The following is a 17,448-nucleotide window of genomic DNA, read 5'->3' as shown; positions in this document are numbered from 1 at the left end:
TATCCTATCCATCCCCCACCTTTGCATCCACCATCTTACTCACAAATGCATCAGCTCACCCTCTTACACACTCCTATCCTGTCAACCACACGCCTCTTGTCATCTGTATGTGTATATTTATGTTTCTGTGAACATGTTGTAAAGAGCAGCCACCCTATTTGGTTTGTCAATACTTGTTGCGGAAGAAGTTGATTGGTGAGAATCACTATTTGTTATGATAGTGAATCCTACATAATTTATTTCACTATTGAAAATAGAAGTTCTTAAATTATATAAATCTTTGTCGCTATAAATGACATTGTGGGCCACAGTTCATAAATGTTTCTTTGTGAATCTCAGAATAGCTGCTTATTAGTGAGTGTTGTGATAAAAACTCTATCTGCTATGTGTTTTATATTTCATGTTGCACCTGTTATGTCTATGTGCAATCAAGGAGCCTACGCTAAACCCTGAGATCTTTTCCATGTCTTGACATCCAGATTCTTCCAACGAGTAAGAGCAGCCAAATGATAACCTTCACCTTTTCAAATGGGGGCGTGGCTACCATGAGGACCAGTGGGACAGAACCCAAAATCAAATACTATGCTGAACTGTGTGTGCCTCCTGGAAACAGGTAGGGGCTTACAGTATAATTCCAAAATGTGGATTACCATTTTGAAATTGTTATTTTTAGTCTGTTTTGACAGCTTAACTGTGTGGCAAGAACTCAAGACACTACTACACACAATATACAATACACAATACACAATATGCAGCAAAACGTACCATACTATACAACACTGTAAAAAACTGTATTATTAATTTGTGTCATAGGCAGTGGAAGTAAGGTTATGTGGGGTGCTGCAGAACCCCCTAAATACCCATGCTTCAATTCAGAGGGTAAATGAGCAATAAAGATGCTTTTCAATTTTGTTTTTCTCTTGTCACCCTTGCTGTTTGTTCAAAGACGGAGGTCAAATGTCTGGCTATATCTTCCGAAAATTGCCGCTTATTCTTTTTAAAAAGATGGTGTTTACCACATCCTCTCACTATGCAGACAGAGAAAGTAAAGTGAACTATGTGACAGTCTTGCTAGGTACAAGGAGTGTGAAAGGAAAGGATGGAGGATGACATTTTTTTCTAGCACACAACACAATTTAAATACCTGTAAGTGAACTGTTCAAATATTTCAGAGTATATCAGTATTTAGGAAAGCAAAAATGAAGCTTTCTTTTTGGGAAGTGGGATGGAAATAAATACTTGAGTAGGAAACAAATCATTTCACTTAGTGATGGCAGTGATCTACCACACCATGCTTTAGTAATATATTTGTCATCGTCTGTCGAAATCTTCCCCACCCCTCTTACCTGCACGGGCCGCGGCTGCATGTAAATTAACCAGATGTTTGCTTGTGCTACGGGAGGCTGTTGACGGTTGTGTAAAACATTTAGCAAGTTCTGTTTACATGTTTTAGGTGATGCAGAGTTAATCATTTAAAAACAATCCCCCCATGGTGATTTCAGATGCGAAAGAAGGTCCAAACAGCCTGCAGGATGGCCTTTGGGGAACATGGCAGGATGTGCAGGGGTATCCAGGTGGCAATTAATGAGTAAACAAGCATTGGAACAGCCAATAGGTCTCGCCTATATGAGATCTATTAGCTTTGTCAATCTATTGTAGACATGTTGTAGAGCAGCTTGGCAGTTGCGCAGCATGGTTAAGTTATTAGATTTTTTTTTTAAGCACTTTTTGTTTTTACCTTTTTCCGTCACAGCGTTGTTTTTTATAGCTTTTATAGCACTTTAGAAAAAATAAGTTTTAGCAATGCTACACAGCAGCCACGCTACTCTACAGCATGGCTATAAGACATTCGCAAAGCCATTAGCGGTCAAAGGTGAGACCTATTGACTTTGCCAATGCTTTTTTCTTTCAGCATACTAGTGCATGGTTTTTCTTGCTCTCTCCATTGTGTTCTGCTCCAGCAGAAAATCTCCCCCACTCCTGGATGCTCAGTGTTACTCCCTGCTCCCCCACATAGTCCATTCCTCCCACCCATATTTTGGGGAGTTTAATATAGTTTTATTTCCCTCCCATCTGGTGTCGTGGTCTTCTATTGCTCCCATCCCTTACGTTCTCCCCTACACCTATCCTCACTCACTTAGTTGCTCTCCTCCCATTCCGATCCTTAACCAATGTTTTTAATAAAAATGTGCTGCTGTTTGCTGCTGAGCCACGTTTTGTGAAACACGCGTTCGGCACATTTTAAATATTTATTTTATTTAGCACTTCAAGTGGCACCCGCTGTCTTGGAATGGTAAAAACATGGCATCTGCTGCGTCATACCGTATGCATGTTTCCTCTTGGTGACGTATACATGTGTCCTCACGTGGGTCTACAATAGCATGACGTGGATGCAGGCATGCCTATGCAGTTAACATTGCGGTTTTTGTTTTGCTGATGCGGCATACCACTGGCAAAAAGCATTTATTTTTTCTGATGCACAGGAACATTTGCAAAAACAAATGGCCAAACCCAATAGGTTGCAAAGGTGAGACCTCTTGGATTTGCCAAATGCTTGTTTTATTTGCATTTATACAGTATTGGAATGCAATCACGGGCTGTAAGGGACAGCAGACCAACATTCCATTGATTGCATTCCAAAGAAAACTTTTTAAAACCAGCCCATGTTCCTTAAAGACCCCAGAGCTACTTTAAAAAAAAAAAAAACTTTCCGTTTTGGAATACTTAAGGGGGAGCAGGCGCTGAGTCCCTATTCCACTGCCTATATGGCCTGGTACTGCCTAAGTCCCCTTTTCTTGACCAAACAACCCCTTGGATGGATGTGTACTCCCTCCCTCCAAGTCAAGCATTAACACCACACAATTTTTGGATTAGGGGTGTGACCCCCGGCCGTATTTATTACAAAATTAAAAAACATTAGTTATTAACATTATGTACAATTACGCTGAAAGTCCAGATACATTGATAGACACATGATGTAACGTGGATAACCTTAACAAGCTCTAATACACAAGATACTACCGTAAATATAACCATGTATATATTCAATTTTTGCGTGTCCCCTCTAGAGCCTACGGCAAGGTCAATGACTGGCAATCCCCAGATCCCAGTAATCTACAAATACTCCACCAGAGTAAGGTTGTGTAGGGGGTACAGCTTATTGGATGGATACGTTTCCCCAGGCTTCCCCTACACCTTGAGCCTTAAACTCCATAACGGGGGCTGCAAAATTCTGCATACTTGCGCCCTGATGCTCCGTCTCAACTCCCACGTGTATCCAACAGATGTTCGGATCCTCCGACGCACGCCTTTCCACAATACTCTTTTCCTTCGATGCCGCTCTCCCACCTGAACTCCTAGAGAAATGATCCTGCTCCAAGGCCTCGAACAAAAACCTGCAAAATTAAAAGAGAAAACAAATTACGGGCCGCTGGTGGTCCAGGTGCCGTTCTGTGGGGAGCGAAAGGAACAACAGACTGTTCCTGCTCCCCACACCCCCTATTAAAGGGGGGCACAGGGCAGGCTGGTCTAAACCAGCCTGCCCCAACGTCCTACGACTGCGGGAACTGGAAGCACTAAGGTGCTTCCGGTTACGCCCCGACGACTCCCCCCATTGGCCGTTCAGGGGAGGTGGGAGTGCTGCATCATCAGCTGGGGCAGCGACACCTCCCCCCTCCTCCTTGCCCCCGGGGACTGGTGCGACCGCCATAAGATAATTAGCGCTCGGCCTTGCCCACTCCGTCCACGGCAGCCAACACAATTCTCTAAGGGAAACTGGGTGCTGAATGGAATTTTCGGACCTATAAGAGGGCTTTTGTACGTAAAAAAGGCCCTCTTGCATTCACAACCTCTATCATTTTGCTAATAACGGGGTGTGCAATCGCAGAAGGGCTGTGTTGAGGCTTATGGTTATTTGACTTCTCTCACGAAAGTGAAAATGGGAAACGCATTTACAGACGTAAAAAATAATTTTATTATTTGCATTAATATGTAAATATGCTTCCATCTTATGCAACGTCTGTGCACATTGAATGCAATCTACTCTAAGAGCAGCTGGTGTGCTTTTCATCACTGAAAACATTACCCTTGAGCTAATGTCAGCTGAGAGGAAACTGCAGTGGTCTTGTTAAAATCTAGGCTAGATGCTGCCCTCCGATGGGCACAGCCGTACACTACACCCTAAGTAATAGTTTTTCTGTGGATTGTAAGACTGAAGACTGCAGAATCTTTTCTTGCGCCGAATTACTCGAAGCCACATAAAAACCTGAATGTGTCCATCTCCTCGGATACGAATAATAGGGCGAAATAAGCGCGTAAGGATGCTTATCTGATCATTAAAAAAGCACACACTGAATAAAATCAGAGCACAAAACAATATCTGCCTCTATTGACCCCAGGATGTCTGATCCCTCGTGGTGTCTGTGCTTAAGTAATGTTCAATTTGCAGTTCAAAGCTAAGCATGTTGTTTATGGTATTAGGTAAAAAAAACTTTTTGTCTGTAAATCTATATGCTTTTTCACAGACTTGAGACGAAGGAACCAAGCCAGTACTTAACGATTACTTGTTAGCCAATAGTGGCCGTATGAAACTTCCTTCCTTATACTCCAGTGCAAGTCAAGGGGGAAATTAAATTCCCCCAGTTTTTTTTCTCCAAATATCGCTCTTCTCTGTGCCAAATTTGGCATGCGTGTAGGCTAGACCCGCAGGGATGATGTCAATGAATGATTAAAGGACTTGCTTTGTAGAACACGGACTGCCACCCCTTACCTTAGGCAGAAAATATTGGCAATGACAATTCGTATTAGAAGCAATCCAGTTTTCGAGGTGTTTCTGGAAAACGCGAGCATCCGAATTAGGCACAGATAAACCAGCATAGAAATCCAACATTGGAGTTTCGAACAGGTGAAGGACTGTCCTCCGACCCTAACCTTTGTGATTTTTATACACCACAATCGCGCCCACCTCAGCCTGCTAAGAAACATGACACGTATTGCGAAAACAAACCGGTCTGGCATTGCTGCCAGCCTTTTGGCATTGCCACTGCTTGTTTCGTCATGGTTTTTGTAAAATGTTAGGTCAAGGGAGCTTGCAGAACCTCGTCAGTATTAAAAAAGAAAGCATTGGCTAAAATAATTTTGTCTCAAACACACATTGCCATTGTCTCCACTGAATGGATTTACTTTGTGTGTGAACGTGCTCCTTGTCATAGAGCAGAATGCCACGCTGTCACTGTGGGTACATTCGGCCAATGACCGAAGTGGGGTGACCACTGCCCTATGCTGTGTACGCTGATGGGTGCAAGAAAAATGTGAGTTACATAACAGACCAATGAATGAAGAGGATTTACTGAAATCCCCCATAAGTAAGAATATTATACATATAATTTTAGTAAAATCTAAAGTCTGTAGTTACGAGATAGGTGACTCCTCCTTATGGTGATAGTGCGCATGGGCATCGACTCCATCCCCAGATTGTTTTTTTCCGCCATCGGGTTCAGATGTGACTGGCTACGCTCCGGGTCGGTGTCGCTATCGAAACTCCCTTCGACACGCAATCACTATCACTCCACGATATTGTCTCGATCAGGTTTCCCTTTTCCAACATGCATCTTCTATTTTCGGGCCGTTGGGCCTACCCGCGCCGTTCCCGATGGAAGTAGATGGAACGGACTCCCTTCAAGAAATGTCCCCAGTGTGGTGCTAAATTCCCACACTTTGACCTACACCCAGTGTGTAATATTTGCCTCTCTCCAGAACACCGACAGGATACCTGTGAGGCTTGTCTATATTTCAAGTCCAAGAAGACCATTCATGATAGTTGGGCTCAATGCCATGAAAAGTCCAGAGGAAGCGGCTCCATTCCGGACATCTTACATCCAGGCCCGACAGCCTTCCGGAACATGCCCAGGAGGAACAGGTCTCAGTCTCCGAAGCAGATGACTCTGACGTCGAAGACTCAGTCACCCCAGCTCAGCGAACCGTGAGTACCGAGACCCCTGCCCCACCCAAGCCCATACCAACGGCTCCGGTACCACCTTCGCCACAGGGCCCAGGTTCACACCGGTCAAACATTTCAGATGCCCCACCCTCGGCCTGGCTATGAAAATCAAAGACAAGCCTTCTGGCTCGAGCTCGATCCAATCACACTTCGGTACCGAAAAAACAACTCCGGCACCGAAGTCCAAGCCCTCCAATATGCCACGCCCTCTTCCATCGGCACCGGAAAACCCTCTGGCGCCGAAACAGTTGTAGGACAAACACTCAGAGCCGAAGCGAAAGGAAGAAACTTTGACACTGAAAACCTCAGAGCCGAAACGATCCAAGGATAAACCTTTGACGCCTAAACCCCCGAAGCAAAAGCCTCCGGAGCCGAAACAACCTACACCAAAGTCTTTGGAGCAAGAAAAGGCTTCTAAATCAGACACTATCCCTAAACAGTCTAAGACTCTTCATAGGGAGAAATCTTCGGCACCTCAAAAGGATACCTCCTCCTAAGAACTTTTTGTCCTGGATCCAACCAGAAAACAATTTATAGCCATCCAAAGACTGATCATATTCTTTCTAAACAACCTACAAAAAGGAAACCGGAACATTTGCAAAATTCACCGGTTCCGGCTAAAAGAATAGACATGGACACTAACACCTCTCCACCCCCTACACCTCCTTCTCCACCTATTGATCCCAATCTACTTATCTCTCCAGTACACTCTCCAGAACATACTCTTCCACTCTCACAACCAGAGGATAGTGAGAATGGAGATGGGGATGGTCAAGGGGATGATAATATAGTTCCACAAGATAATAATGTTGATGATCCCCCACAGGAGCCAGATCCATGGAGGGACTATAATAAAGATCCTGACTGAAACAACAACCTGGATCTTTATCCCTCTAAGGCATCCTCACCAGACGATAATGTAGGTTTTGCCCAACTAATCAATAGGGCCGCTACATATAATGGGGTAAATTTACATTCAGATCCTGTAGAGGAGGATTTTCTCTTAGAAACATTTGCTCAGCCACAAAAATCTTCACACGTCCTACCAATGTTAAAAGGCCTAATTAAACATGCACCAGAAGTGTTTGAAGACCCTGTTAGGTCTAGTGTTCTTAACCCCAGGATAGACAAGAAGTACAAAGGACCTCCCAGTTACCCCATATACATTAAGGGTCAGCTTCCTTTAGAGTCCCTGGTAGTAGCTAATGCACCTAATAGGGCCAATTCTCAAGGTTCAGGTGACACCCCGCCACCGGACAAAGAATCCAAATTATTGGACGCCTCTGGCAAACGTATGGCGTCTCAAGCTGCAAACTATTGGAAAATAGCCAACACACAAGCTCTCTTGGCAAGGTATGATAGGGCTCACTATGATGAGCTGGAAAAGCTCATTCAACATCTACCCGACCAATACAAAGAGAAGGCCAATTACCTCTTACAGGAAGGCAAATTGATCACAAATACATCAGCTCTAGGCGCAGCTGACACCGCGTCTCGCGCAGTTAATACTAGCGTATTGTTGCGCAGGCATGCTTGGCTCAGGATATCTGGCTTTAAACAAGAGGTGAAAAACAGTATCCCTAATCAAGCCTTCGATCAAGAGCACCTCTTTGGCCCTGCAGTGGACACCTCTTTGGAGAAGATGAAAAAAGACACGGAAACTGCTAAGTCTATGGGAGCCTTGCAGTTATCGTCTCCTAGAGCCTCCTTTCGATGCTCCTCTTAGAGGGCGGGCTCAAAAACCAACACACCAGAGCACCCATCCTGATCGTACAAAAGTCCCAATCAGAGCTCCTTTTCCAAAGGATACTTTAGGGGAGGTTATAGGGGTAACAACAACAAGGGCAGAGGCTGGGGTAATAACACCCGCAGCTCCCTTATCACCAAGCAGTGACTTCCCTGCGCTTCCCCTCGACCATTCCACACCTGTCGGAGGACGCCTTTCACAGTTCCTACCTGTCTGGAATTTCATCACTACAGACAAGTGGGTAAGACAAATTATACAGTATGGTTACTGCGTGGAACTCACCTCCAGTCCCCCACACATTCCTCCCAAACACAGTCCAATGTCTGCAGAACATTTGACTCTCCTCAAACAAGAGGTGCTCTCTCTTCGTCAAACAAATGCAATAGAACCAGTTTCCTTACCCCATCAGGGCACAGGGGTTTACTCACTCTACTTTCTGATTCCAAAAAAGGACGGCTCTCTCAGGCCAATATTAGAACTCAGACCCCTAAACTTCTACATCCAATCAGACCACTTCCACATGGTCACTCTCCAACAGGTGCTCCCTCTACTTCAACAAGGCAACTTCCTCTCCACTCTGGATCTAAAGGACGCCTACTTTCATATTCCTATTCACCCCTCTCACAGAAAGTATCTCAGGTTCATGGTGGATGGACAACATTATCAGTTCAAAGTCCTCCCATTTGAGGTAACCACAGCACCCAGAGTCTTCACCAAATGCCTCTCAGTTGTAGCAGCTAATTTAAGAAGGCAACACATCCACGTGTTCCCTTATCTGGATGATTAGCTCATAAAAGCCAAATCTCACAACTGTTGTGTACAGCACACACACAGAACTATCCATCTACTGCACGACTTAGGTTTCACATTAAACCTCACCAAGTCGCACCTCCAACCATCCAACATACAACAGTGTCTAGGGGCTACTCTAGGCACCTCAAAAGCTCTAGCATACCCCAATCCAAGCAGAATTCACTCCATGCAAACTCTAATATTACAATTTCGGCCTCAACACTCGTTGCCAGCTCGAGTGTTTATGCAGTTAATCGGGATGATGGCTTCTTGCATCCTCATTGTCCCTTATGCAAGACTCCAGATGCGTCCCTTGCAGGAATGCTTAGCACATCAATGGAACCAGGCTCAAGGTCAGCTGACCAATCTGGTTTTGGTGGACCGCCGCACACCTCACTCTCTGCAGTGGTGGAGTACACAAAACCTTTCCAAAGGGCGGCCGTTCCTCGACCCGGTCCCTCAGATAGTACTAACTACAGATGCGTCGCTCACCGGCTGTGGAGCTCATCTACAAAATAGAACTGTGCAGGGACTATGGAGCCCTCAACAAAAACAACTCCACATAAATCACCTGGAGTTACTAGCAATATTTTTTGCACTAAAATCTTTTCAACTCCTGCTAAGCTGTCCTAATACGTACAGACATGACAGCAATGTATTACATTCAAAAACAGGGAGGGGCACACTCTCTCCAAATCTCACGCCTAGTGCAAAGTATATGGAGATGGGCTATTCCCCAAAAGATATACCCCCTCACACAACATCTCCCTGGAGTACACAATCAGATCGCGGATCTGCTTAGTCGGCAAACACAACACATTCACAAATGCGAACTTCATCCTCGAGTTCTTCTTCCATTTTTTCAAATGCGGGGGCACCCAGACATAGATCTGTTCACCACACATCACAACGCAAAATGCCAAAGCTTTGCCTCCAGTTATCCACACCCATTATCCAAAGGCAATGCGCTATGGATGAATTGGTCAGGCAAATTTGCATACGCTTTTCCACCTCTCCCTCTCATTCCGCTACTAGTTCGAAAGCTCAAACAACACTACCTCACAATGATCCTAGTTGCTCGAACATGGGCGAGACAACCTTGGTTCACAACCTCATCAAAAGTTACATCTCTCACCCAAGCTTCTTACACAGAACCATGGAGAGTTAAGACATCCAGATCCAATCAACTCAATCTTGCGATCTGGCTCCTGAAGTCCTAGAGTTTGGTTACCTCAATCTCCCACCAGAATGTATGAACGTCATCAAAGAAGCTAGACGTCCTACCACAAGAGCATGTTATGCAGCAAAGTGGAAGAGATTTGTTGTTTATTCTACAAATAACAAAATCAACCAACTAGATGCTTCCATTGAAAACATTATCTGTTATTTTTTGCATCTACAACAATGTAATTTGGCATATACATCTATACGGCTACATCTAGCTGTAATAGCCGCTTACCTCCAAAACAGACAACACTTGTCTTTATTTCGAGTTCCTGCGATCAAAGCGTTTATGGAAGGACTTAAAAGAATAATTCCACCTAGAGTTCCACCTTCTCCAGTCTGGAACTTTAATATTGTCCTTACCAGGCTCATGGGTCCCCCATTCGAACCTCTACACAAATGCGAGCTACAGTTTCTCACTTGGAAGGTAGCCTTCCTCGTAGCTATCACATCCCTCAGAAGGGTAAGTGAACTCCAGGCCTTAACCATACAAGAACTATGTTTGCAAATGCATCATAGTAAAGTGGTTCTTAGACATAACCCAACATTTCTACCAAAGGTAATTTCTGCCTTCCATCTTAATCAGTCTGTTAAACTCCCAGTTTTTTCCCCTCAACCAGACTCAGTGGTAGAACGTGCTCCTCACACGCTAGACGTCAAAAGGGCATTACTATACTACAAAGAAAGAACTAAAACCCTTTTGAAAGACTAAACAACTCTTTTTGTATCTTTCTCCCCACCTCACAAGGGCAATCCCATTTCAAAAACAGGGATTGCAATATGGATTGTTAAATGCATCCAAATATGTTATCTCAAAGCTAAACGCACACTAACCGTTCCCCCTAGAGCTCATTCCACACGCAAACTAGGGGCTTCTATGGCATTTTTAGGGAACATTCCCCTAAATGACATCTGCAAAGCAGCAACTTGTTCTACACCACACGCTTTCACTAAACACTATTGTGTAGATGCGCAAGCAAAACAACAAGCTAGTCTGGGCTAGGCTGTATTAAGAACACTTTTTCAGACCACTGCAATGGATACAAGTTGCCACCGCTAGGAGGAGAACTGCTATATAGTCTATGCTAAAGTATACAATCTACAGCTCAAATTCCTTGAACGGAAAATGCTACTTACAAGTATGCATCTGTTCTTGGCATGTAGAGCTGTAGAGTTGTATACGCCCACCCACCTCCCCGGATACCTTTATCCGTTGCAGTATTATCTTACTTAGATACATCACACATGGACATCCTTTCCTATTTTCTTACTAACTCCATAATTACCCTTTATGGCGAAAAACAATCTGGGGATGGAGTCGATGCCCATGCACACTATCACCATAAGGAGGAGTCACCTATCTCGTGACTACAAAGACTTCTTCGAACAAAAACAAAGTGCAAACATCCAAGCCCAATACCAGATGGCGATCTATGCTAAAGTATACAACTCTACAGCTCTACATGCCAAGAACAGATGTATACTGGTAAGTAGCATTTTCCTTATGGGTGGCCCGGATGAGGATTTTGGAGCAAATGTAAACTCAAAAGGTCTGGCTTTAATGTGCTAACACAGGCATGCACAAGTGCTGTTTGCGAGAGTTAGAACTTTAAGACTGGACCTATTGGCATTACCAATGCAGTGGCAGATGCCCACTTTGAAACCTTTTGTATAATATACTAGGAAAAGTACATGCCACCTCCCACCGAACCATGTGCCTTATTGTTTTACTAACAAGCCTATCTTTGTTTCTTTGTTAAGCGCAAGAATGTATGTGATCAGTCCTGTATGGTTTCCTTTATTTCCAAAGTCTACGTCAGACACTGTGTGTGTCTGAAGCCTTTTCCTAGCAACTTACTACGGAAATAGTTTTCCATGCAGGATTTCTCTTTGTTTGCAATGTGATGTTAATAGCACGCCCGGAGAAGTTTCATTAAAAGGATTAAAGGTAGGAATGGCCGGATACAGGGTACAATATGAACATTGTCTAAATATTATGATACAGTTTTGAGGTGGTCTTCCTTCTGAACTGGTTGCCATTTTATCGTGGGTTGCCTGAATTGTGTACGAACATTGGCCAATGAGGAGCAATGCTGCTGGAGTCATAACATGTTACTCTGGTACAGAGAAAGAGACCTTAATTTCTCATGTGTTATCTAAAGTGTGTCTTTTAATGCCTGCCTGGGAATTGAGGCAGCCTAGATTTCTTGAGCTGCCCAAAGTACAGACATTAGTTATGTTAAGACTCTCTTTTGACAAGACAGTGTGCCTTTTCATCCTTCAGGCTGTGATTGCAGCTGCCGCAGAAAGTGGTTTACTTCGGCACTCTAGGCAAGGAGTTTAGGATGCTACTTCCAAGATCATTTTTAAGAATGGTTGGCTGGTCCTCCATCAATGAGGACTAATGCATCATTGCCATAACACCGATGTTCTTCTCGATTGAAGGAGCCAGCAGTACTTCCACTTCTTGATTTCTTAGTGCAGACCAGCATCTGTGCATCCGTTTCTGTTGCTCTGTGATTGGTTGTGAAGGCTATCGGCTGCAAAGCAATCCCTTTCACAGTGGAAAGGCAGGCATGGCGCAAATCCTTCACGCTGGCCAGGATGTGTATGGTTAGTGGATTCTTATTCTTATTGATTGAGGCAGTTAGCATCACAAGTCCAAGGGAAATGGCATTAATCCTTTTTTACAAACCAATTTTATTCATTTTATCAAAATTCCACAACAGGTACATTCCTCATGATATACAACACATTTTGTGCTCAAACTAACAGTGAAGATGATATCATTGTCCCAGTTGATGGCATCAATCACATTGCATAGATAAACCATAAAATGAGTTACCCCAAAACCCTGTCATGCTTGTGGGGGTATCCACATTTCTAAAGCTGGTTTCTAAAGCAGCGCACACCAATTAACCCCTCTACCTCAACTCAAAATTGAGGGGGACTTTGTTGCTTCTATGTACGTGCCACACCTCTTTTAGTTACAAGGCAGGCCACCCCGTTAAAGGTTCATTCGGCCCAGGAGCCCCCACAATCCTCCACCAATCCTAGGAGGGCAGAGCACGGAGTCAATTCCACTGAGTGCCCATGGCCTGGCGAAAGCTCCTCAGTCACCCGGCCCCAGTAGGGGCGGATGGTGGGCAGTCCCAGACCATATGGAAAAAGTCTGCAGCAGGGAGGGAGCATTGCAGATATGCAGCCTGAATAATGGGTGACATGCGATGCAGACAGCGAGGAAAGAGAGAGAGAGGCCATGTGGAAATAGTTAAGTTGTATCATGCGCATACAGTATGAAATTGCCAATTCACATGGAGTGAGACAGGCCTCCCTCCAGTCATCCTCATCAAGATCTTCCACCCAAACCGCCCATTTTTGTCTGAGTAGGTCGAAGTCGTCAGGGGCGTGAATGACCAGAGAATGATAAATTGCAGAGATGGCTCCCTTCCCCAGGCAGTCTAAGAAAATCTTAGCCTCAAGTGGGCTATATTCGGGAATCAGGGTTTCTGGCAGAATGTGTGATCAGAGGGTGTGTGCATCTGAAGAAGACAAAAGAACTGAGTTCGCTAGTGCATATACGTTTTTCAAGCCCTTGAAGGACAATAAGTTTTCCCCTTTATAAACTTCCCCCAAATATGGAATGTGATTCGAATGCCATTGAGCAAAGCCCTCAAGGGCAGATAGCTGCTGAAGCCAGGTTCCCCGCCAAAGAGTGGTCATCCGAGTCAGACGTCGGTCCCAACGGCTAAGGTGCAGAGTCGCCCTCCAGATGAGAATTGACACCCATGTACAGGATGGCAACGTAGAGGGTAGCCGTGCTCTGTAAAGAAGTCTGAGAAGGCCACCAAGACATAGAGAGCACAATTCAAGATGATACGCCGGATTGTGCCAACCCCCAGTGAACCAATCTTTGATCGGTACCAGATGTGCCGCCAGGTAGTATATGTATATGTCAGACATGCCACGACCACCGTTGAAGGGCAATTTACATGCAGAGGAGAAAGCCACCCAGTGGCACCTACCAGGCCATACAAAATTTGCGAGTTTGGAGGACAGGTAGGGAAACCATTTACGTGGGATGAGGTAGGGAAAATTCACCAAGATATACAGGTAGCGGGGGAGGCATATCATTTTGAAGAGCACAATGCACCCAATGGGATTGAGGGTCAGGCCAGCCCATCAATGTAAGTCCTGATCAAGAGCCGGAGTCTGTCCCAGAAAGTTGAGAGCCCATTCCAAGTCAGGAAGATGAGACACATGAAGCTCCGGACATTTAAAGGAGTTCTGCTGGATGGGGACATTTTGGCACCAAAAGCGCCCTCCAGCGTCCCCCCTCACCTTCACCTTACAAGATTTGCTAGCATTGATCCACCGGCCTGATGCTTCAGCATAGAGATGAAGGATCTCAAGGCACTGGAGTCCGGTGTTCCGGGATCACCAAGAAACATATTAATGCTATGCGGTACGCAAGCCCCCCCCCCCCCCCTTCACCCCTCCCCCCCCCGCCATCCCCACATCAGAGCATCACGCCAAATTAGATGAGACCAGGACTCTATCGCAAAGGCAAACAGGAGGGGGGGGGAACAGGCAGACTTGATTGGAAAGGGTACAGATAGCACACCTTTCACTCGAACCTGAGCAGCCGAAGTACCAAACAAGGAACAGACCATCATACGAAATGTGGCCCCATGACCTACTAGAAAAAGGACTGCATCGAGAAAATATCAGGAGACCACATCAAAGGCCTTAGAGAAATCCACCAGACGGAGGTCCATGGTGCCGTCCTGGTCCTGTATCTGAGCCAATGCCTTCTAGACTCTAAAAATACAATGACAAGTGTTCTTACCCGGCATAAACCCACACTGATATGGGTGAATAAGATATGGAACGCATGTCGGGGAGATTGCCAGAGCTATGGCATACATTTTAATGTCGGCATTAATAAGTGAGATGGGGCGCTAAGAGGAGCAGTGAGATCGGGGGAGGCCCTACTTGAGAAGGATAACAATGGTGGCACAGTCCAGCTCCCGCGGGAAGGAACCCCGTCGTATTGTGGCGGTGTAAAAGGATAATAAGTGAGGGGTTAGGATGTAACTGAACCGATTATAGTACTTAATAGGGTAACCATCCTTGCCTGCGGTCTTCCCATATTGAAGTGCTGTGATAGCAGAGTCTATCTCTTCTGCAGTTAAGGGTAGATCCAACTCTAGGATTAAGGAGTCGGGAACAGATGGCAGTGGAATATCTTGTAGAATGGGATTTTCTATCTCTAGCAAAGGCGACGGGTAATGAGTGTAAAGAACGCAATAGAAAATGGCAAATATTTGGGCAATCATGGATGAGTCCTCCTAAAGGTGGGCCAAGGAATCCCAAATGGCAGGGACTATTCTATCCGAAATGCAGTGGGTCGCCAGCCAATAGTGCAGTTTGCCAGGTTTATTGCCTGACTCCTATACTCTCAAAGTGGAGGCCAATCCAGGATTGTTTCATCTCCTCCCGGGAGAGTTGCTGCAAGGTTGTGCATGCGGTGGCCAGGACATTACGAGTCTCCTCTGAGCCACAGCGGCACAGACTGGTTTCCAATTGAAGTATTTTGCATTCAAGGCTGGCCACCTGTGCCAGCTGGCGGGCTTCACAGCGCAGCACATATCCCAGGAAAAGGCCCTTCAGAGAGGGCTTACTGGATGCCCACATCGGTGATGACACCGAGCCCGCGTTAAGCCGAAAGAAGGTCTGCAACTCCTCCTCGATGAACACAACTCATTCAGGGGCCTTCATGTACCAGGAGCTAACCCTCCAAGCAGGAAGAAGGCTGTGTGTTTGGGTGCCCCATTCCATCAGTAGAGGGGGCGTGATCCAAGACGCCGTGTGGAAGGATGAGAACGGATTACAGAGATAGAAGACCCGCAGCTGGCAACAACAGTAGGTCAATCTGTGGTACGGTATTGTGAGCCGCAAATTGATGCGTATAAGTCCGCTCAGTAGGATGCCAGGGGCACCAGGCATTGCAAGGGCCAATGGAGTCTGCACAGGTGGACAAACATGCCGAGCGGGTACAAAGGCTAGGATATGAAGCAGAAGAGGCATCAAGAATGGGGTCAGGGACCGCATTAAAGTCCACGCCCATCACAGTACCACCCAAAAGAAGAATCAGAATAAAGGACTGAAGCATCTAAAGGGTAGGCTGCAGTAATAGTGGAGGGATGGAGCAGGAAATTAAGTTATAGACCCTCGACCCCCACGTATCTCCCTTGGGGATCCACACGGACCTTGTGACCATCTGGGAGAGGGATTTGTGTAGCAAGATGGCTACCCCAAGGGAGCCCCTCACAAAACAAGAGTGAAAGACCCAGTTGTACCCAAAACGTCCATGGAAAGGGCATTGGATGCCCAGCAGGTGAGTTTCCTGTAAGAAGACAACTGTTGGCCTATACCTCTTGACATAATGGAGCACCGTGGACTGTTTCATCCGGTTAAGCAGGCCATTGAAGTTCCAGGAGAGTACTGTCAAATTAGGAGCTGACATGGTGGGGGGAGAAGGCGCGTGTAAGATCTGCAGTGAACCAGGGACATCTGTAAAGATGGGGTTGGCACAATTACAAGTATATTTTAAGGAGCCTAGAAGCACCCGCTGTGTAAAATCCTGAAAAGGAAAAACTTGGTTACAACAACAAACCAGGCTCTGAGGGGCCAACAAAAATTCTCGCCCACCTACCCCCACCCCACACTTGTAACCAAGAAATAGCTGTCACCCGTAAACAAAGGGAAAACTGGGGGAAACATTTGTGGTATAAAGGCGCCCAGTTAATAGGATGTTGTTCCTGACAGAATGGGGAGGCAAAAGAGAAGAGCAATACATATTGGGGCCAAATCTACTTGAACAGTAGTGGAGTCGACTATATGGCAAACGTTACACCGCCAATGGATAAATATCATGTGTGTGTCCACCTCACCAGGCAGCAGGAGCCGGGTTCCAGCCACCCTCGTTCCCACTGCTGCCCATGGAGGACCGCATTGTGGTTAGTTCATACATCAAGGAGAAATCAGTGCCCAAGGTCAGGGAGGCAGGGAAGACCGTGACCCAGAGTTTGGCACATCGTCGAAGGGCCTGAAGATCAAGGGGGTGGATGTCAAGGCATCATCCAGCACCTGCAACACCTGTGTTCCATCCCCAGCTGGCACCGGGCCCGGCGAGGTGGGCGCCTCACGGTGCTCAACCCTTGACTTCCTGGAGCAGGAGCGGCCCCCTCTAGTCTGCTGCTGAGGGAGAGCCCTGGAGTGGCTGCTGTCCAATTCCTCAGAAGGGCGTGCCCCTGGCAAAGGTCATTACAGCGGTCGTTGCACCGTCGCCCTCTCCCAGGCCTGTTCATGGCTATCAAAGAAAAGGGTTGCAGATTGAAAAAGTATCTGCAAACGGGCTGGGAACAAGAGCATATAACGTATTTACCAGGATGCAAAGGGGCGATCTGTGCTGGGACTGTGAGGCAGTGTGCTCCCAACCCCCATTCTGTTTAAAATGCTCCCTTGAGCCAGCAAGCTGACGAGCTTTGGAGATGCACCTGTGTGCCTGTGAGTGGTACTGTGATGTGAGAGGAACTTGGCAGCATTTCCAGCAACCCCAGATGATTTTTCTTTGCTCTCTAATACTGCTACTCTCTACTGATGACGGGCTGAACCCAGAAAC

The 17,448-nt window shown here is 45.9% G+C and overlaps 1 protein-coding gene across 1 annotated transcript in view; it reads left to right on the top strand.

Annotated features, from left to right (window-relative positions):
• PGM2 (phosphoglucomutase 2) overlaps positions 1-17,448 on the top strand; it is a 292,737-nt gene that overhangs the window by 265,139 nt on the left and 10,150 nt on the right. The window contains exon 13 of the mRNA XM_085642287.1: positions 480-613. Within this exon, the coding sequence (XP_085498413.1) occupies positions 480-613 (134 nt within the window). The remainder of the gene's footprint in view (positions 1-479; positions 614-17,448) is intronic.

This window comes from Triturus cristatus, chromosome 2_2 (genome assembly GCF_964204655.1).
Source record: "Triturus cristatus chromosome 2_2, aTriCri1.1, whole genome shotgun sequence".
NCBI classification, from domain to species: domain Eukaryota; kingdom Metazoa; phylum Chordata; class Amphibia; order Caudata; family Salamandridae; genus Triturus; species Triturus cristatus.
Note: the sequence above shows the minus strand (reverse complement) of the source record. Positions and strands in the feature narration are given on the sequence as shown.